A 22,093-nucleotide genomic window follows, 5' to 3' on the forward strand; every position below is an offset into this window, starting at 1 on the left:
CAGTAGAAAGGGTTCCAAAGAACAGGAGTGGATGTGAAAGCACGAGTTGCCTTTGCTGCTTCAGGATGTGAAAGCACGAGTTGGCAGACTAAAAGCGGCAATGGGAGGTGGTTGGATCGAGAAATGTTATGGAGCAGCAGAGTGGAGGATTTTGTAAGTGAAAATGAGAATTGTATGGGAAGCTATTCATGCCGTGAGCAGGAAGGGATAACGTATGGGTAAAACATGGTGTTTCAGAAAGATTACAAGTTTGGAGGTGGGAGAGGAAGACCAGAGAGGACTAGTGAGGGATTGATTAAAGTAGTTGAGGTTGGAGGTGATGCATACGGAAGTTGAGGAAGGCACTGGGGTTGAGTGCATGAGAGATGGGTTAGGATGCTTTTGGATGTAATGGAGAGGGTGGTGAAAGTTGCAGCAAGGAGGCAGTTATTGCCTTGCGTATGGAGAAAGTTACATCCGTGTTATCGCCATGGATGTGATGGGGGAAGCCCGCATCGGAATTCGATATGCTGCGGGTCTGTGTGCAAATAGGATTTGAACCTGGGACTCGAGCTTCTTGAGCTATGTGACCGATTCGAGACTAAAAGAAAATTGGGATTTGTTGTCGAACAGATGATCCTGTTGCAGTTTTAAGTTCCTCTCTTTTGCAGGTGGGCGGCAGAAAGTCTCAGTTCCGACTTGTTGACCCTCCTCACTCTTTTCAGTTTCCTGGCCCAGAGAGTTTCCTGCAGGGAATGGGTCCTGCACACACTTTCTTGGAGCAGGTGAGCTCAGTTTGTGTTGTTTTGTCCCGAATAGAGATGATCAGGGTTAGTTGTGATTTCCAGGCTTGTCTTGCTGCTGCGATGCAATGGTGTCAAGCCATGTACTTACATAAAGGGTAAAATAAGCCTCTGCAATATCCTCACCAAATCAACAACAAGGTTGTTGTGAAGCTCATTTGGTAAGAGATAACTCTTTTGCCAGTTGCCCAATCGATCGACGTTTTCATAACTCTTACACCTGATAAAAACCCACGTGGGCAATGTCATATGTTTGTTCCCTGTTTAAGGCCGTTGCATTTCAAAGAACTTTCTGGAGGAGAGTAGACTCTTGCACAAGAGGTCAGCGGTCCCAGCAGTGGCAAATCAGTGCAAAGTCCACTAAACCATTATGATCGGAGCTTGATGAATCGGTAGGGCCGACAGGATGGCCTAGAGGTATGCACACTCGCCTCTGAGCTGTCTAGCCTGGGTTTGAATCGAGACCCTGCTATAAACTGTCATCGCGGTGTTTCACAGGCAGGGTGATTCATCAATGCGTGTGCCGTCCCTCAGATGGACATTAAACGGGCATCCCGTCTGCCGGCATTTGTTGGTGGACATTAACGATCCCATTGTGTCCTTCGTTAAGAGTAGACAAGCTATCACCGTCATCAGGAACAAATTACAAATTCCTGCTCTAACCAGCAGAGGACATCGCATCAGCGTCACAGCTGCACACTCAGCAAATGGTGCTACCCCGTAGCCTCGTGTTGCATACGAACGAAGGCGAAGCAGTAGTGAGGCGTGGCAGTTCTGTGCAGAAAGACACTAAATCCTCCTGAATTGTCTCTCCACCTTCATCAATTTGAACAGCCAAACCAGTCATATAAAGCGTCATGCCGTCTGCCCTGTAAGATCGAACGTTTTGATGCAGCCTCTGTTTTTTTGCTCTATATTCATGTTGTGACTTTGTTCGACAAAGCCGAGCTACTGCACGGTGACTTTATCGCCAGTGATGAAAGGAATCCCTTTCCCTCCTCACTAGCACCAATTTCATCCGGAGATGTGTTGTTTCATTCTTGTCTCTTTCGACATCGTTTGGGATTATTTAATAAATCGTTCTGAAAGTTATTGGAATGCTTACAGGTTTGAAAATTAAACCTGTGTGCCTGCGAGGCCCCTGTACCACATGATGCTTCAGTGAGTGAAACAATTTATTGTGTTATTGTACATTAAAGGGAAACCCAAACTTTAAGACCACCTCGACGCTAGTCTATCCCTTGATACCCCACAAAATAGATATGACATGTCTTTTTTTGATTTCTGAATTATAAAGCAGGTAAATTTGTGATTAATAGTCAATCATCATCTTCTTCCTCAGATTAGCCATGAAGTCGACCACCAGATCCTTACTGTCTCCGGGTTACATCGTGGTACTATTTAACTGAAACGGCAAATTATTTTCGATTCTCTACAAATATGTCGAGTCGATGCGTCCTTGTTGCTTGTATAGTTATCCAAACCGAGATGGTTTCATGCTACAACAATGGCCGAAACACCCTGAGTTTCCCAGAAAATGCACGAGGTTGTCCGTAATACCTGAGTGTGGATCAGGCCGACAAAATGTTCACTTTTATTCTCGGAACATTTCACAGAGCACTGTTATGAAACAACAGAGATGGATAGATCTTGTGGTTATCTGCCATGATTGAGAAGGGACGCCATCCCCATGATCAAGCGGAAGAAACAGCTATCGATGGAAACTGTAACACGATCTGGCACATGTACACTGACGATTTGAGTGGTGAATCATACACCTGTTGCCTTTCCCTGGCAGTCACCACAAGAACACCTGAAAAACAATTATCAGTTATCAACACATTTCTACAAATCAAATGAACCAACATCTATTGGTAGTGGAGAGAACATATGTACTATGTATGTATCATCTACTCCTCTGAGAGGATTTGACCTATAACGCTAAAACTTTCAGGGTCCCTCCCCTCTACCAATCCCCCATCAACCACCACCTTCACAATATCCCGTCAACCATCCCACCCCCTCCACAATACCCACCAACATCCCACCCCCCCCCACCATAATCACCCCCCACAATACCGACCATCATCCCACACCCACCTCCTCCCCTCCACCATCCCTCACACAATACCGACCACCATCCCACACTCACCCCCTCCCCTCCACCATCCCACACCCATCCCCTCCACAAATCCCCCATCCAATGGGGAGGGACATCGACACCCCACGGACATGACGGTGGGACGCGTCACAGACACAAATGGTGTCTGGGAAAAGTACGAAACGGGATTATCCCGTAACATGCAAGACACCTGGTCAGCCTGCGATGGTTGGACAAAGCATGTTTCCCATTTTGCCGCCGTTCAGATAAATATGGCTTCAGGGTATGACGTCACTGGCAAAATTAAAAACCGATACTTTAGGGCAGGGGTCGGGAACGTTTTTGACTCAGAGAGCCATTAAACAAAATATTTGGAAATCTATTTCAGTGAGAGCCATATAATATATTTTAAGACTGAATTCAACGAAATGTGAGTATAATAAGCCTCTGAATTTATTATTTTAAATAATGTTGTTATAATACTCACCATTAATGGGACTTCTGGTGCTGCATGGATTTGCTGATGGCTTTGTAGTCTGGTTGGTACTTGGTGAGGTTAAGCTTCATGCAAGCGTTGAGGCTTTCATCCGTTAGACGTGATCGTAGGTTGGACTTGATGTTTTTAAGATGTGAGAATGACTGCTCACATGCATACGTAGATCCAAACAAGGTCAATACAGCAATACTCACACGCTGCAGTGTGAGGTATGTGACAGGAAGCGCGTTCCAAGTTTTGATAATCAGCTCGTCTTCGGGTTGAAGTTTTTTCATTTCTGTCCACATGTGCTTGCTCGCCAACTCTGCTTTCTGTCGTGCGATTCTTTCCAAATCTTCATTCAGTGACTTGAACTTATTCACCCACATGTCTGAGGCCTTCAGGTCAGCCACTTCTGCTTCAAAATATCTGACGGAGACACCAGGAATGTAACTCAGGTCGGCTGTGTTCAGTGAACACTCGTTTGGATGGGTGATGAACTCAAAAAGACGAGTGTGCTCACAAAATTCTCCAAAGCGTGCTTTGAATGACTGTAGGAGACTGGATGTGAAGCCAGCTAACTGGTGGAGATTAAAGTTTTGAGTGGGCTCACTTGCTGTGCATGCATCTTTAAATTGTCTGTTTTTCAAAATGATGAAAAAAAAAAGTTATTCAAACTCCAATTTTATCTGCGAGCCAGATGCAATCATCAAAAGAGCCTCACCTGGCTCGCGAGCCACACGTTCCCGACCCCTGCCACAGAACCTGCTCTCTCCACAAAGGCGAATTCTTCGGCCCATTCGTCCTGAAATGTACGATACTCCTCATCTTTTTTTCTTTTCGCCATCTTCTTCGTCGAAGGGTTAGCTTTGAGCAAATGAGAGAGAGGGAGATGTTGACCCAAGTGAGTCTGGCTGGCCTGCGCGCGGGCTGCCATACTCGAGAGGTGCGGCGCGGCCAGCCGACTCTGGGATGCTGTCGCCTCAGCGGTGGCGCGTGATTGGTCGAGATGAATTCCGTGACACGTCTCGGCGGCGGCACGTCATTGGAGGAACCGAAATCACGAGTCGCCTCAGCGGTGGCGCGTGATTGGTCGAGATGAATTCCGTGACGCGTCTCGGCGGCGGCACGTCATTGGAGGAACCGAAATCACGACTCGCGTCGGCCGCATGACTGGACGAAACAAAAACCGCTTCAGACAATTCGGAGGTGTTTTTTCTTCTCTCCTTCTGCCAAGTTCAGCCCTGCACGTGAATGAAGAACGACACCATTCAAACTATAGGTAAAGCTTCTGCGAGAAATATTGGGCTTTCCAAGTTTCAAACTCCAATTTTATCTGCGAGCCAGATGCAATCATCAAAAGAGCCATACCTGGCTCGCGAGCCACACGTTCCCGACCCCTGCTTTAGGGCTTCCTTGGACACTTCCCAATTGGCAAGAAAAAAAAATTCAATTTTCCCCCCTTCAAATTAGATCATGATTAATGATTCTCAAAGCCTGGTGTTGGCTTAGCAGTTAAGGTGGCTGGCTTGGGACCTTAGAGTCCTGAGTTAAAGCCCCTGTTTTAACCATTGAATTAACACTAGGTGGGGTTGACTCAGCCTGTCATTCTTCCACGCTCAGCGAAATGAGTACCAGTGTACTGGGGTAATAACCATTTGGGGGTAACCTGCATTGGAGTGGCGACCCATCCAGGACTGTACTCCTTGCCAATAAAACTGCCTTGGCAGCCCTTTATGGTGTGAAAGGAATGTGATAATCTTTATATAATGGAGTGTATGTATGTATGTATCCGCTCTTCACCCATTGGTTGGACAGCTGACCTGACATCACCCACAACTGTAACCTGAAATACTTAACCCAAAGTGCCCAGAGGATCCAAATGACCCCCTTCCCCCCCCTCAGGACACAAATGACCCTGAGAACCCAAAAGAACCAAAAAGACCCCAAAATGTGACTTTAGGTCCCTAACCCCCTCCACACCCACACACAATCCCATGTCATTAACCCCCCTCACCACACCCAAACTCTGTGCTCCCCTCCCCCTTTCTTCAAATCTTCCAACCCCTTAATCCTAACTCTGTCCCCTCTCTGCCCTCCCTCCCCCAAGCCAACTCTGTCATCCCCTCCCCCTTTCTTCTTCAAGTCCTCAACTGCCCCAAACCTCAAGTACTCACTTCCACTTCCAACGCCAAGTCCATCCCCCCCACCCTCCATTCCCAACGTCTCAATCTCCCTCTTCCATTAAGGGGATCTACTCGGGCTGTTTGTTCCCCCAAATTTGGTATTTGCTCTCTTCTTCAAAACTACACATAATTTCAATGAAACTTGACCACAACCTTCATCACCCGTAACGTACCAAAGTGTATCAACTACATCAAAATCTGTGCTCATTAAAGGGGTCTACAGGGGTTTTTTTGACCCCCCAAAATAGGTATTTTCTCTCTTCTCCGAAACAACACGTACAATTTCAATGAAACTTGAACACAACCTTCATCACGCAAGTTGTACAAAGTTTATTGACCGTATCAAACTTTGCCCTCATTAAGGAAGTTTCCTGGGGTTGTTTGTTCCCCCCAAATTTGTTATTTTCTCTCTTCTCCAAAACTACACACACTCAATTTAGATGAAACCTGACCACAACCTTCATCACCCTTGATGTATCAAAGTCTGTTCGTGGCATTTAAAAATTCAGGGTCTAAGGGCGTCTGAGTGACTGTTCCTGATCCAGGTGAGCTTCAGGAAGGGCAGTCCTATTTTTAATTAATTTTCTGAAATTTGTAGAATTGGTTTTTCACGTGGATGTTGTGGGTTACGATGTGTAAATAAAGGTGGAAAAAGTCTGATTTAATGCAATTTAATTTCAGGCAAGAAGGCAACAAAAGATAAAAATTTTGAAAGGGGGTGTAGACTTTCTTTTGGCACTGTATATTTCCACAGCACAGCTACTACCCACCACTCTTGCTGTCCTCGCTTTGTTACCCCTGTTCTATGTGTTACAGTTCCAACAGGCTGGCGTACGCATCCCTTCAAGCTTTGCAGGCCCATCCAACGGTCAGCTGGGGACACGGGGAAAGCTAGCTGGTGCAGAATTTGGAGATTATGCACTGGTTTCCAGTGCTGATGGCCAACTGCCCACCACGAGTCAGACCAATGCCTCACAGAGCTTTGGGTACGTCTCGTTGGATCTTAGGCAGCACCTGGAGTCGGGGGAGTAATCCCATTGGCAAGAATCGCTTTCATTACGAATGATGAGAAATTGAACTTTACCTGCTTAACATATGATTGTGGCAATCCACCACAACGTAGATTGATCAAAGCTTCACACTGTAATATGTAATGGTCATTGCATCTCCTTTCGTACTTGTCTCCTTTGGCTGTCCAGTTCCTTTCCCGAGGACCATCATGCCGAGATGCTGCGTTATGCACGCTCCACGCTCCGCTGAACACGCCATCGGCCAGCATGGTATGTCGTCTTTGCATCCGTTTTATGCTCGTTTGGCTACGGGACGGAGAAGTTCAAAGAACAACATAATGATGGCATTAGATCGAGTAAATATGGACTGGCAGCGTGAGGGCTGGGGGGTGCGGACGGACGTGGAAATGCACGTGGGACACGATCGGGCGATTTGACCCTCCCCTTCAGGTGTTTGAAATCTTATTTTGCCTCCTCTTTTCAGCGACCACAACCAGCCTGCTGCTGTTGACCCTGCGTCATCCAAGCTGTGATTTCTGTTCTCCCACATCGGGGATGAGATGTCGATCCGTCATGGATTGGAATGTTTTTTTTTTCTTTTTTTGGTGTTGGCCTTTTCGTTGATTGTAGCTGAATAAGACTAACCCCATTTGCATCAGACGGCCATCGTTCAAACCTGATAGTTCATCGTTTTCCCAATGGATTTTACGTCACCCTTTCGTGTTACACACATGCTGTTTTAGGAGGAAGCTGAAGCTTCTATTTCTTCTTTTAAAGTGGCAGTATTTTTTTCTGCCACCATAATTATGTAGCTTTGTGAAAGTATGAATTTGTCACACCAAATTAATAATTACGTTACCTCCTGTAGTGTTTTACATAAAGTATTTGTATTTTGTTTTGTTATTTGGCGACTTGTACATAAATGGAGGGCGGCTTTGTAGAGCCACCTTTTTATGATATTCAAAAACGTTTCCTGCTACCAGGTTAGCTTAAAAATGAGACTTCTGTAAGTGTACACAAAACATCGAGTCTTGTAATAAAATAACCATTTATCACTTCTGACTCTTCTTTCACAGATGATCGTTCATCTGTTTTTTTGTTTTTTTTTAATCCTCCAATCGGAATATTCTGATAGGCAAACCATTGAAATGTCTCCCTTACTATCCCCCCTCCACTCCCAACCCCTTACTCTGCTCCACTGACTCCATGATGATGGACTGTTGGTGATTGCAGGAGTGGGCCTGTGGGTGATCGTGGGAGTGGGCCTATGGGTGATCGCGGGAGTGGGCCTGTGGGTGATCGCAGGAATGGGCCTGTGGGTGATCGCAGGAATGGGCCTGTGGGTGATTGCGGGAGTGGGCCTTTGGGTGATCGTATCTAAATGAAAGTGATGTTACCTTTCATATACAATCATGGACCCTCCTACTGCCCTTCAAAGATGACATGCAACAGTCTCCACAAAAATTGGGAAATTCCCTGAAGTTGCATTTCCATTTCCTGTTTAATCCGTTCAATCATCCATCTTCATCCTTTGACACAGTCTGTATTTCTTCATCCACACACTAGTGCACGTTCTATCATTCATACTGTTTGTGTGTGATTGTCTTTTTGACTTTCACTGTCTTGTGTTCCAAATAATTTGGAGACCTTTTAATTTTCTGCAATTCAGAAACTTTCAGGCTCGAGAGCCATCTTACATCTTCCAATGCGGATCTGATTGTAAGGCTTGATTAACCATCTGAGGTTTGGGTGTCTTTGTTGATGAAGAACTTGGCCATTTCAAGACCAAGCACTGAAAGGGTAGCTCTGGTGGTCATGCTTGTAAGCGACCAGGACAACTGCTCACCTGACACTTGAACAAATGAAACTCAAGCTGGTAGGTAGCCTTTGTTCATCCTTGTTGTATATTCCATCTCTGCTGCAATGAAATAAAAATAAAATCGTATTGATATAAAATTCAAATACAGAGTAATGGAGGAGTCATATGGATACACACTATGGTGAAACTGCATTGTGGGGGATTGGTTGTGGATTTGGTGGTGAAGAGGGTGAATGTACACGATGATGAGGGAGAGGGAAATGAATGATAACCAACTGTAAATAGCCATTCTACAATTTACTGATTTTTGGAGAGTCCCCCAAATCCCATAACCGGATAAGCAGAAGCAACACAACAAAGAGGAGATTTGAGTTGTCTCTTTGAGTAATAGGCGTCCACAATCATCCTTCATCATGTTGTGTAACATCGGCCGAGGCCTTCACTTTCTCACCTTTATTCGCTTTTAAATTCATTTTCTCCACAACCACTTAGGAATTTAACACAAAATTTTCAACAAAGGAGCACTTATCCATGGAGAATCTTTTAACAAAGTTACATGATGATTGGATGGAAAATGTGGCCGGCGTTCCAAAAAGTCCGTTTTATGTAGGCGTGGGTTGCAGGGTGTTTCACGTATCAGGAATAAAAGGGCTCGACCTTGCTTCGCTCGACCTCGTCCAAATAAATATGTCCTAAAGTGAAAATAATTCCATGGAAAAATATAAATATGCAAGGAGAATAGGGATAGTCAACAAACCAATGCATGGAGAAGAGCAAAGCTTGACAATTTGAATACCAATGTGAGAAGTGCTGCTGATCAGCGAGGCAACAAGCACCAACCCGAGTGAGCTAGTGAACATTATCATGTTGGAAGATAAATGTAATGTTGTGCCATAGACCCCATGTTTGTTAATTGTAAATAAGGGTTCTCCCAACGGCTGGGGGATGCCTAGGTTGGACAAATACCATGCCTTCGGCACGCCGGTGAGCATGTGTAAGTCGTAACGGGTGGGGTTCAGGGCCCACCTTATGGGACCCGAAGCCTAAGGGTTTTAGGTGCTCTCTGGTGCATTCTCACCTGTTTTGAGGCACAATTGTACAACACTGATACAGCCAGTTTTTGGGTTTTTTTCCTAAAAAAATATTTTATACTGATGTGAAGCCACACAGGTTTTCCTGTTTGTAGAGAAACATCAAGTGTCTCCTTGAATTTATAAAATCTCGTCGCACAGTTCTTCTTCGTCGCACATAAACCTCCTTACCCACGCAGTCCTGAGAAAAAGGACATGGGAAGGGTCTTTCAAACTTCTGCTTTGTATTTCTGAGCATGATCGATATTTCCTACGAGCCGCCATTTTGTTTGAATTTCGATATTCCCCAACGCGAGCGGCACATTTGATTGGTCGAGATGACATAAAATGGCGTAATATTTTGTCCAAGTCCTGCTAAACTGGAGGTTTTGGGAAGTGACAAGAAGGTTATTTGTGTTCTTCAGTGTTCAAATGTACAATTAAATTGAAATAAAATCAAGGTTTTAAAGGTCGAAAAAAACAACTTTTTTTTTAAAACGAAGTTTACTGCCATTGATGCAGCGTCTTATACACCACCATATTTAACACGTTACATTCGTTCTTCATGCCTGGTGTTTGTGTCTTTTCCCTAAAAACAGTACGTTTCCTGTTTGCAATGATTTTAAATTTTGTTTGACTGCTAGACAGACAGACTAACAAAAATTACTTTACTCCTCTCTGCGCATACACGATTGGGTCGAGATACAATTTGCCAATTTCAGAGCCAAAGTACTGTTAAATTGCATGGTTCGTTTTCTGATTCGTATTCCGAATAGTTTTCAAAACACACTAACATTCAATTGAAATGAACTAGTTCCTCGATCATCGACTGATGTCTGAAGGCAGAGTGAACCAATTGCTCAACCCCGCTTTATGGTTTGCGCGTGTGGGGTAATAATGAAGTTGGGATAACTCCACATATGTGCACTATGACTACAGTGTTAAATGAAGCTATACTTGTTGGAAGTAGAGGAATCTACTGTCACAAGGTATCCTTATGATAATTCATGGACCGGTGTTTGTTACTTGCAGTGTATTGGTTAGTCGATTTTGTTATTCTGTCTGTTTGTCTGTTTATCGCCTACAGGTCACAATTTTAAACCGATCTTCACGAAATTTCACAACATGGTAGAGTTTGTCAAAAGGAAGAAGCTTATTGTTTTTGAGGTCAAAAGGTCAACATAGGCCAAAGATCAACAACTAGGGTAGTATTTCTAAAATCCTCAATTTTCATCCGATTGACTTGATATTTGAAGTGGATTTATATTTCAGGTCAATTAATTCAACCACCAATTATTTTTGAGGTCAACATCGACCAAGAGCTCAACATAGGCCAGATTTCTAAAATTGTCAATTTTCATCCGATTCACTTGAAATTTGAAGAGGAGTTGTATATTTGGTCAATGAATTCAACCACCAAGTATTTTTGAGGTCAAATTTGTTTTTTGGATCTTGCAAGTTTTGTGCACTGCACGACGACAACTTCTTGTTTGTTGTGCTGCTACTTCTACAGTTCTGGGCCGATTACAGTACATCCAGACTTGCTGCATAGGATCAGCATGACCCCAATTAATGTATAGAGGTGTTTTTATCTTTGCCGGTGGTTTTGGGGAGGGGGTGGGGGATGTAAATTCTCGATGTAAATGTGTATTGTGTGGCGCCACCTCCAGGTAGGGGAGGATATTACAAGTCTCCACCATTTACAGTGCAGTATTCCAGTCCCCACGCTTTCCAGTGCTGTGAGGTGTTTTGAATTATAAACAGGATGTTTTTCATGGCCAACAGGATGTTTTTGCTTCATGCATGTAACCCGGGTTATCTTTTTTAATTTTTGGGAACGGTTGAGGGAGCTGTCAGTTGCCTATACATCACCCAAATAAAGGTGTATGTCGGAAGAATATGTTGCATGCTTGGCACAAGATCGGCCAGGTACTCTGCTAGTCTTTGCAATTCATCATGGTCAGAGTTGTATGCACTAGTTGAAGACTTTGCCTTTTAGAGATGAGTCTGACTTGGAAGAAAGGCATGGCAGGGAATTTGTCCAACGAAACTTGTCTTGCAAGGGAAGATTAATGGTACAGTAGTTTTGTTGGAAAGGCTTGCTCTGAATGTAGTTTTGATTTTTGATACAGTTGAGAAGATCCTCTCTTCTTCAGCATTGCTGGAAGGCAAAACCAGGATGTACTTGGCTACCTTCTTCTTCTTGTGTATGGTAGCTTGGCTGCCAGGTAGCTATCATTTTCTTGGGGTGCAGCTATGCTGCTGATGCTGTGCCCCTCTACCAGTACACTGGTACTCATTTCACCGACCTTAGAAGGATGACAGGCTGAGTCAACCCCACCTGTTGTTAATTCAGTGGCCAATGGGGCTTAAACTCAGGACCCAAAGATCCCAAGCCAGTCACCCTAAACGCTAAGCCAACACCAGGCTTCTTGGCTACCTCAAACAACACGTCAAACTTCACAACCCCATCTTCCTGTTTCAATTGATCAAAGTTGTTTTGTGAACTCTTTGGTGGCTGTCAGCCATACTGTTGATATGCTCGGGAGCAGCGGGGAACTGATGGAGCCTGCAGTCGGAGCTCTGGTTTTCACAACCTGTTGCCATCGTGCCTCCCTGGTAGGTCTCCACCATGCTGACCATGATAGAACCAACATGCATCCTTTTAGAAATCCTTGCCTGGCTCCCCTTTGTTTAGCGTGAATGAGATTAACTACTCGTGGTGCCCTAGCTAATTTGAAAAAATACTCGTGGTAATACCTGTCGTTAATATTGTGACTGTTGCGATAACTTGCTTGTCACAGAAAATATTGTTAAAATTTTCTGTTCCAAGCGTTAAATTGCAAAATGTTTGTCTCATGTGTATGTGTCACTATTGGCCATTTGTAGGGAGTGGGGGGGGGGGGTGGCAGTATCATGTGATGTTATAGACACACCCGGTGTTGTCTTGACTAGTATAAGGGGGTTAGGAGTGTTCATAATCTTACATGGACAAGCTAGGTGTCCTCTGTTGGCTCATATAAGGGGGAAAAGGTGTTGCATGGCATTATATGTAACGGGGGTAGGTGTTCTCATGGATATGGAAAGTGAATTACGTCAAAAGTGAACAAAGTCAAATGAAGTTATTTAAAACTAGAATAAGATCAAGGCGAGTTGTCTCAACATTGAACAGAATTTCAGTGCAATACACATGATATTACAGATTTGGCTTTTCAACAGATTTGATCATTCTGCCAGACAAAGTCTAGTGTGGGACATCAACAGGTGTTATACAATCATGCCTGCTGGCTGTGGCGAGAAGTTGTCTCTCGAGTGTCACACGTGTAGGTCTGGGTGAAGGGGTCAGCATCTGGTGTTGGCTTCGGAGACGGAACCGGAGTAATTGTACTGAGATCCCAAAGCAGCCGATTCTTGGGTCTCGATTTCAAAGAAACTGTCTGTTTTTTTTGGTGTCTTCTCCAATCGGGTATGATGATCTCATATGTTGTCGGCACTCCCTTTTTCCAAATTATGTACGTATCATTCTTACTATGTCACCTGGTCTTAAGGGCTTCAGGTTCAGTTATGTAGTTGTGCTGATTACCTCTGACTGTGCACTTGTCCTCCATGCTTATTATCTGAACGTCACTGTCTTGGTTTGACGTCTTAAGTCTGTCAGAGGTTGTTGGCATCAGAGTTTTCATCCTTCTACCCACGACTCTAGATGGGATAGGACTAGATGACAGACCCTCAGTCGGTAGTCGGTCTGTTTCTTAGGTCGAATAATATGGTCTACTTGCCTGCTTTAGACTTTTGCTGAAGGTCTTGAATGCGTCCGACATGTGTTGTACAGGTTGGCCACAATGTACTGTCACCCCTTGTAAAAAATTGACATTGCCTTTGTGTGCAGAGAGTACATTCGTTTTCCTTTTTCCCTTTTTTCACATTAAGTGAACATAACCATGGGTGATACAAGCAATTTCACCATTGAACAACAGATTGTTGTCAGTTTCTGGGTTCACGAATGTCCACAAACATGGCAAAACAATGGAAGAGGTGCGCATCTACTTTCAGCAACAATTCTGCCGAAAAAGAATCCCTTTGGGGCTTCATAAAAAGATTGTTGAACAAAAGGGCTACTAAACCACCGATGACCTTAAACAAGCAGTGAGACTTGCTTTTAATGGGATTGCCCCACAAATGCTCTGGAAGATGTCCCACAGAACTTGGCGCAAAATTATTCTCTGTAATGACGATGATGAAGCACAAATGCATCCACTGGACACTTAAGGCTTGTACGTCATGTGCTGTAAAATGTGTAATCAAGTAAAAGAGTACTGCAAACGTATGTGGTATAACTTGTAGAACCCTTCAGTGTTGTCAGCTAGTATGATAAAAAATCAATGTCTCAATTTTTACATGGGCTGACAAGACATTGTGGCCACCCTGTGGACCACCATCACTGCTAAACTTTATCAGGCAGGGATGCCGTGTTTGGTAAAATTTTGTTTAATTTAACCACCACAGGCTCAGCCAGAGTTTATGGTAAATAAACTGCTGAAAGAAGTCTCATCCACAGTAATCAAATACCTTCTGCCTTCACTCATTGGCACAACTACCTGAGCTAGGTCGACGTTAATAACAACACCCCTGTTGAAGCTAATTAATGGCCTTATTTAATTAAATCCTTGATCAGGCACATCCTCGGACACCTCCATGCTTCCTCAGTCACCTTGCTCTTCCTCGCTGGGGTCTTAATTCGCCATTTTGTTCTGCCGATGGTTGACATTTATCGCTCTGCTCATAATTTCTATATTGTTTCCTAATCTTGGGATAATCCCAGAAAACATGACCTCACAACCCTTTGCTTTCAGCCGCTTCCCCAACATCTTGGATCTATTTTTCAAAACCTCTGAGTAAACTTTCCCTACATCATTCGCTCCTACGTGTACCACAACCAACTTCTTCCTGACATGACCAGATACTATATCGTTTACCCATCCTTCAATGTCCCTAATTCCTGCTCCTTCAAAACTACACATATCTCTACATCTACAATCCTTCCTGCAGAATGAAGAATCTACATATTTAATAATCTCATCACCCACAAAAACTGTCTCCCTTACCTCATTTCTAACAATCTCGATTGCTGCACCTTCAACACTGCCTGCACCCACTGCACTACCACTGCTTGTGCTCTCTGCATCCTCACCAATGCCTGCACCCACTGCACCATCACCACTGCCTACTCCCACTGCACCATCACCATTGCCTACTCCCACTGCACCATTACCACTGCCTACTCTGACTGCACCATTACCACTGCCTACTCTGACTGCACCATCACCATTGCCTACTCCCACTGCACCATCACCATTGCCTACTCCCACTGCACCATCACCATTGCCTACTCCCACTGCACCATTACCACTGCCTACTCTGACTGCACCATTACCACTGCCTACTCTGACTGCACCATCACCATTACCTACTCCCACTGCACCATCACCATTGCCTACTCTGACTGCACCATTACCACTGCCTACTCCGACTGCACCATCACCATTGCCTACTCCCACTGCACCATCACCATTGCCTACTCTGACTGCACCATCACCACTGCCGACTCCGACTGCACCATCACCACTGCCTACTCTGACTGCACCATCACCATTGCCTACTCCCATTACACCATTGCCTACTCCCACTGCACCATCACCATTGCCTACTCCCACTGCACCATCACCACTGCCTACTCTGACTGCACCATCACCACTGCCGACTCCAACTGCACCATCACCATCGCCCGTCCCCGTTGCACCATCACCCGTCACCCGTCCCTGTTGCACCGTCACCCGCCCCCGTTGTACCGTCACCCGCGCCCGCCCCTGTTGCACCATCACCGCCGCCCGCCCCCGTTGCACCGTCAACCGCCCCCGTTGCACTGTCACCGTCACCCGCCCCCGTTGCACCGTCACCACTTCCAATATCCTCAGCAACCTCACTCTACAACTGTAACCAACTATTATCTACAAATTTCTCACATTCTGCTACTTGCTGCAAATTATCTATCCGTTCCTTCAACCTCGTAATAACCATCCTCAAGTGGGCGATTTCCTCACACTTCCTACAACAATAAGAACCCTCTGCTTCCCCTGTTGTTGATATGACCCACACTGAGCAACGATTACATTTTATGAACTCCTCTTCCTTTCTCTTTCAGTCTCTATTTATAACCTTTATTTATCCCCATACGCCCAAGGCCCCAAATAACTTAAACGCTGAACTTAACGCGAGGCCTCCCCCTGCTTCTTTCAATAAACTAACTCAAATACTCACGAAAACTGTTATGAACACAACTACAGCTTTATAAATACAGTTCCACAACCCCTGACACAATTACGATAACAAAATACGCAAAACCACAAAAAAAAATTGTTTTATTCTGGCCGAGAAGCTGACACAGCCACGTGTGAACAACCGGTAGTGATGTCCTCACAGTTGTTGGTTGTTGGGGTTTTCTTCCGGGTGAAGGAGGAGAGATATTTTGTTTTAATTTTTGAGGGAGGAGGGGAAAAGGAATGAGTTGAGGGTTCAAAAATTACAATAACTGGAACAAAGAAGCTAACACGAGGCAGAAGCCAAAGGGGAAGGGCGCTTGGCCTGATATCACAGGTACGCCAGATTAAACTCGAGAGCCGAACTAAATTATTTGACACAGCAGGACATGATTTGGGACAGAAAAGTTGATGAAAAAATATGGAGCAAAACATAAGTAAAAAGAGGAGTAATATTCCTGCGTGCTCATCTGGTAGTGGCTGGATAAGAGTAGATGATAAATGTAGTTTCTGGGACTCCCATTCAAAAGAATGGGGGGAAAGGGAAAAACTTTCTGACCCAATCCCCAAAAGCTCAAAATAGGAGACTGATTTTCTCCCCACCTATCCCCTTCCCTCCCATACAAGAAAATGTAAAATTGAGACTGAAAGATTGAGACTTACTGGTTAAAGCACTTCTTCCCTTTCATATTTTCATTCCACTCAAAGAGCGAACCAACGAATATTTGCCCATGTTCTACTTTAGGGAAATAACTTAATTTTCTTATCACATTAATTTCCATCGAGTATATTCACAAAGAATAACTTGGAATTTGGTTCTTGGTTTAAGTGTCTTTGTTGAGCAAGCTGTTTCATTTTCGTGTTAAAATGAGTCAGACTGCTTGAGAACGGCTGCCTCGCCCGAAGCAAAAATGCGACTCATTTCCTATGTGAGACACACCCTGAAAACCCCAATGTTGTGTAATCTCCCATGATGTCATCAATTCGAGGCTATTTATTGTCAAAGCGAACTTTGTTCTTATTCAGAGTCTTATTGAGAAAATTTTGAGTCTTATTCAGAGAATGGAGTATTTAGAAGAGAACTCTGGCCTTGCAGATCAATCGTTTTCTCAAGATGAGAGGTGAGATCCTTGAACCCATTCATTATATGTTGTTTTATACAGAATTAAATCACTATACAACCAGTAATTATTGTATGTCTTTTTCTAACAGGTTGTTCCTAATAAGAACATCGTTGATAACTGATCTGGAACAGGAGGCCTTTGCATATCACGAAGAGTGGCAAAAAATGAATGACTTCCTTAAAAATATTCAATCATTCAGAAAAGAATTGAATGACATTTTTGTTGGCTAGAAAGAAGTCCTCTCACGTCCTCTGACCTTGAATGAGTCGAGTCAAAGGTGAGAAATTGTGTGTGTGTCTGTGTGTGTGTGTGTGTGTGTGTGTGTGTGTGTGTGTGTGTGTGTGTGTGTGTGTGTGTGTTTGTGTTTGTGTGTCTCTGTCTCTGTCTTTGTCTCTGTCTTTGTCTCTCTCTGTCTCTATCTATGTCTCTGTCTATATCTCTCTTGAGTGTTGACTCATTATTATATTTATTTTTCAGTTTAAACACCTGTCTGGATGAACCAAACACACAACTTAATCTTCTGAAGGAATCTGACACGACACTATCTTCTGGAGGTAAATGTTGTATTTATTATTTTATTAATATCATAATATAATCTTTATATACCCGAATTGTTCTTCCCTCTGTTTTGAATAGAATATGTTGACCGAGTTTCAAAATCACAAACCATCAGACTGCTGCGAAAGAATATTTTGTTCAATGTTTGTAATCTTTATTATATATCCTTTCCTTATAAGTATCTGATTTTGAATTACAAGAAAAGAATAAAGGAGATGTAAAGGTGCGGGGGGGGCTGGGGGAGGGTTATGGTTGGGGGGTAGGTGCGCTCCCCCAACGATCCACCACCCCCCTCATCCCTCTTCCCTCCCCATGTGTGTGTGGGGAAAGGTGGGGGGTGGGATGAGGGGGTGGTGGGTGAAAGGTGGGGGTACACAGGGGGGTGGGGCTTGTGTGGATGTGGCTTTTGTGGGTGGAGTTTGTGTGAGTGGGGTTTGTGTGGGTGGGGCTTATGTAGGTGGGTGGGGCTTGTGTGGGTGGGGCTTGTGCGGATGGAGCTTGTGTGCATGGGGTTTGTGTGGATGTGGCTTGTGTGGGTGGAGCAATTTTTTAAAATTAAATAAACATGTTGTGTGTGGGAACTAATAAACTAATCACTAATTATGTGGATATGATGGATGTGGATGTGGCTTATGTGGGTGGGGTTTGTGCGAGTGGGGTTTGCGTGGATGTGGCTTATGTGGTTGGGACTTGTGTGGGTGTGGCTTGCGTGGGTGGGGCTTGTGTGGATGTGGCTTTTGTGGGTGGGGCTTGTGTCGGTGGGGCTTGTGTGGGCAGAGTCAAAAAGGGGTGGAGTCAAAAAAAATTTCAATTTATCTTCGTCTTTTGTAATTCCTGTGAATTAAATGAATCTAAAATCTCTTCCCCCTTCAAATCACATAATTTGTAAGTCCCAGGAACTGTACTGATGAAATCAACAATTTAAAAAAGTTCATTTGTCCATCGCTTGGTATAACCTTTTTCAAAATGAGATTTCCACCTGTATATTATTCTTACTATATCACCAACTTTGAACTTAGGCTTTCTGACATTAATCTCTTTTTCATATTTTAATTTTGTAAATGTTTCTGATGGCTTAGTTTTCATTGAGGTATGAATCGTGTCGTTGTACTTATCTACAATGTCCTGAATTAAAGATAACCATTGTTGAGAACCGAGTTGAGTGAATTTTTTATATAGTCTCTCTTTTAAAGTGCAATTAAAATGCTCAATAACAACTGCTTTCCCTTCATTAAAGGTGCTGTATAATGTAATGTTATTTTAAAGAAAATTCATAAATGTTTTGTTGTAGAACTCTGTACCCTCATCAGTCCACAATTTTTTAGGTTTTCTCTTGCTTTTATTGAATATCTGTTGGAAAGCTAACATAAGAATATTACCTGTTTTGTTTTTCAATGGGACAACCCATGCATATCTACTCCTCAAATCAATAACGGTTAAAGCATACTTGTACCCCTTATCATAATTGAGTTCAATTAAATCAGCGGACCAGATATAATCAACTTCCTTGGAATAAACCTTCCTTCTATGAAACTTTGTGATTATTGGTTTATGTAATTCTTCAGCTATTTGCTCTTCAATCTTAATGACATCATTAGAGCCTATAAGTTTTTTGAATTTCCAAGCCCAAGTTTCAATTTAGCACTGATCATCTTCTTCACGATGAACCTATCAACCTTTTCTCTCAAGGTTGGATTTTGTATCAGAGACAAATTATACAACATTTCTCTATCGGCTTCATGTTTTTCTTCCAACGTTGTGCTATTTCCATAATCAATATCGTGCCTCATGCACACTTCATTAACCCTATTGATAGGTTTGCTCCATGGTTTAGGATTGTCAGCCTCATCTAATCTTGTATCCAAGTTTGTTCCTGGACCACAGAAAGAATACCCTGGTAGATGTAATTCCCCTGGTATTCCAGTTGTAAATTTACTTCCTGATAAAAACTTTTTCATATCTCCCCCTCGTTTGTGTTTTGTGATGAATTCACTCTTTTTTTGAGCCACACACCGAACATGTACCTTTTTGTATAACCCTATTATTTTTACCTTTGACATACGAGATATTTTTACTCTTAGTTTTCTTTTTACATTTTAGACAATAACTCATTTATTTATTTGAAAAATTTATTAAATTTATTCCGACAGAGTGCGAAAACCTTTTTAGTTTCCAACATGCACATTTGAATCTTAATTTTAAAAATATAAAAATTCCTTAGAAATGTCTTCACTCTCTCCTCCATTTATTTAAGAAAAAAAATGTAAAACTTTAATCAAAGTCAATTACACCAACATCATCAATAATATAATCTTTGCCTTCATTCTCTCCTTTATCTCCACTTTCTCGTTTAAATCTTCTCCCCGAAACCAATGTTAATAGTCTTAACGCATATATTACTAATAGACTTGCCAATTCTTTGTTTTCCTCCTCGGTGTGTTGAGATTGATTTATTTTCTGTAATACCTTTAATCTTTTTTATAATCTCACTGGTTTCCATATTTTTATATTTATTTATTCTCTCTCTTTCCTCCCTCTCCCTCTCCTCATTCTCTCTCTCTTCTCTCTCTCCTCCTCTCTCTTCTCCCTCTCCTCCTTCTCTTCTCCCTCCCCTCCTTCTCTGTTGTCTCAGTTTCTTCAACTCCTTCCTCATCCCTTGCTATCCTTGAACCACTTTCACCCCATAGAATATCATACATATATTCATCTGGATTACTTGATATTTCTGCATCCAAAATAATTTTTTTACAACAGGAAACCAATAAAATTTCTTCTGCTTTTCTAAAAGAGCCTTGTGTTTTCTTTACTTTAAAATTCTTTCATTATTTAACATTTTCGTTAAATCCAAAGTTGTTGGTTTATTAACATCAGTATAAAGCCAATCTTTTATTGAAAATACCTCATTCTTATGTTGTAGAACATATTTATTAAAAGCCCGAATACCCTTTTCTTGAAGGTATGCTTGGACACAGAAATGATAATTTTCTTGAATCCTTCTTGCTGTCATTTATGTATTAGAAATATATGACAGATTAATATAATGACAGGAAATACCTCCCCATCTTCCTATAGTTAAATCATTTTGTATTTCCTTACTTATTATATATAATCCTGTTCTTTGTGTTTTCATGATATAAACTATGGCAAAACCATTATTGATTTTACCCTTATTCAATTCTTTTATTTGTTGTTTGCTAATCGTGCTTCCACAAAACTCATTCTCGGCACCAAGTGGATAATATTCTTCCTTATGAGACTGATTTAATTGTTCCAGGTCTTTTAGGTTAAATTTAAATGACCAATTATACCCTAAGTCATAGGGAAACGCGAAGTTGTTTCACCTCAGCATTATCATTCAATGCATTATTCTTATCAGGAGCAGTATCACCATCTGGTTTTTCAAAAATGAGCCACAGATATCGTGGCTTTCCTTCCAGAACACCCAAATTCCACGTGTAAGTGGTTTGGTTCAGTTTAACGTGTTGACATCTTCTTTTAAGGTATGATACATTGAGTGGCTTCTTTGAGTTAAGTCTTCTCTTCAACATCTCTTCTGTTTTAAGATTAGGAGTATATTCACGAATATACCAACTAATTTCATCAATTAGAAATTTATTCTGAGCAGCAAAAGCATTCGCCACACCAAAAAGCAATCGATTTTCATTATCATTCCTTTGCAGTTGAAATCTAATTTTCAGACCATACAGAACTTTATCATGATCACAAAATCCAAATATACCTTTAAGAGGAACTGCCACAGTAAAACTATTACCTGCTTTTGTAGCATCATTATACATTCCTTTTATTTGACTATATCCAGGATCTGTGTTTGTTCCGATTGCCATCTTCTTCTTCTTCTTTCGGCTGCTCCCGTTAGGAGTTGCCACAGCGGATCATCCGTATGATCCGCATAGTGATTTGGCACATGTTTTATGCCGGATGCCCTTCCTGACGCAACCCTGGTCGCCTCTTACGACACAGGGATATGGTACACCTATTTTAACCGGGGTATACACCGGCCCAGTACACTGGTACTCACTTCGCCGACCTCGGAAGGATGACAGGCTGAGTCAACCCCCTGGTGTATTAATTCAGTGGCCCAACGGGGCTTGAACTCAGGACCTTTTGGATCCCAAGCCGCTGCCCTAACCACTGCGCCAACACCAGGCTGTATTTGTTCCGATTGCCATATCAGGAATAAAACCTTCGACAGCTCCCTTTCCCATTCTATCACCAAATTAATATAGTGTATTTCATCATTTCAGATGTAGCAGAGACATAATCAGCCACCTCAACTTCTTGTGTTCCAATATACAAACGAACACGATCAGACATTTTCCAGAAGAAATCATTTACGAGTGTAGCGTTTGTGGTATTCGCAGCCTTAGAGAATGTAAATTTACACAACAAGAAACTTTTGGCTAGATTCAAATAAGTTTGTTGATTATTTATTTCAAAACTTTTTGTTCCATTTGTATTCCAGTCTGTTTCAGTTATTGTATTTACCTTGAAGTAGTCTTCTTTTTTAGTGATCGATCTGAAAATGAAGCTTATGGTATGTACTAACATTGGTAAAAATTTCATGCTTTAGTCATAATTTGCACAATTGTTATGATTATCTGCTGCACTATTCCTGTTGTTTTATAACTTT

The 22,093-nt window shown here is 42.6% G+C and overlaps 1 protein-coding gene across 9 annotated transcripts in view; it reads left to right on the forward strand.

The window, feature by feature from the left end:
• LOC147014873 (zinc finger protein 148-like) overlaps positions 1-7,609 on the forward strand; it is a 74,514-nt gene extending 66,905 nt beyond the window's left edge. For 8 of the 9 annotated variants that reach the window (XM_085853281.1, XM_085853282.1, XM_085853278.1 and 5 more), the window contains 4 exons: positions 651-764; positions 6,361-6,530; positions 6,744-6,824; positions 7,039-7,609. In XM_085853281.1, the coding sequence (XP_085709407.1) occupies positions 651-764; positions 6,361-6,530; positions 6,744-6,804 (345 nt within the window). In that variant the 3' untranslated portion in view covers positions 6,805-6,824; positions 7,039-7,609. The remainder of the gene's footprint in view (positions 1-650; positions 765-6,360; positions 6,531-6,743; positions 6,825-7,038) is intronic. The other variant, XM_085853286.1, reaches the window with a different exon arrangement.
• Positions 7,610-22,093: the final 14,484 nt, after the last annotated feature.

This window comes from Eptatretus burgeri, chromosome 13 (genome assembly GCF_056783735.1).
Source record: "Eptatretus burgeri isolate ZD-2024b chromosome 13, Ebu_testis_v1, whole genome shotgun sequence".
Lineage (NCBI taxonomy): Eukaryota > Metazoa > Chordata > Myxini > Myxiniformes > Myxinidae > Eptatretus > Eptatretus burgeri.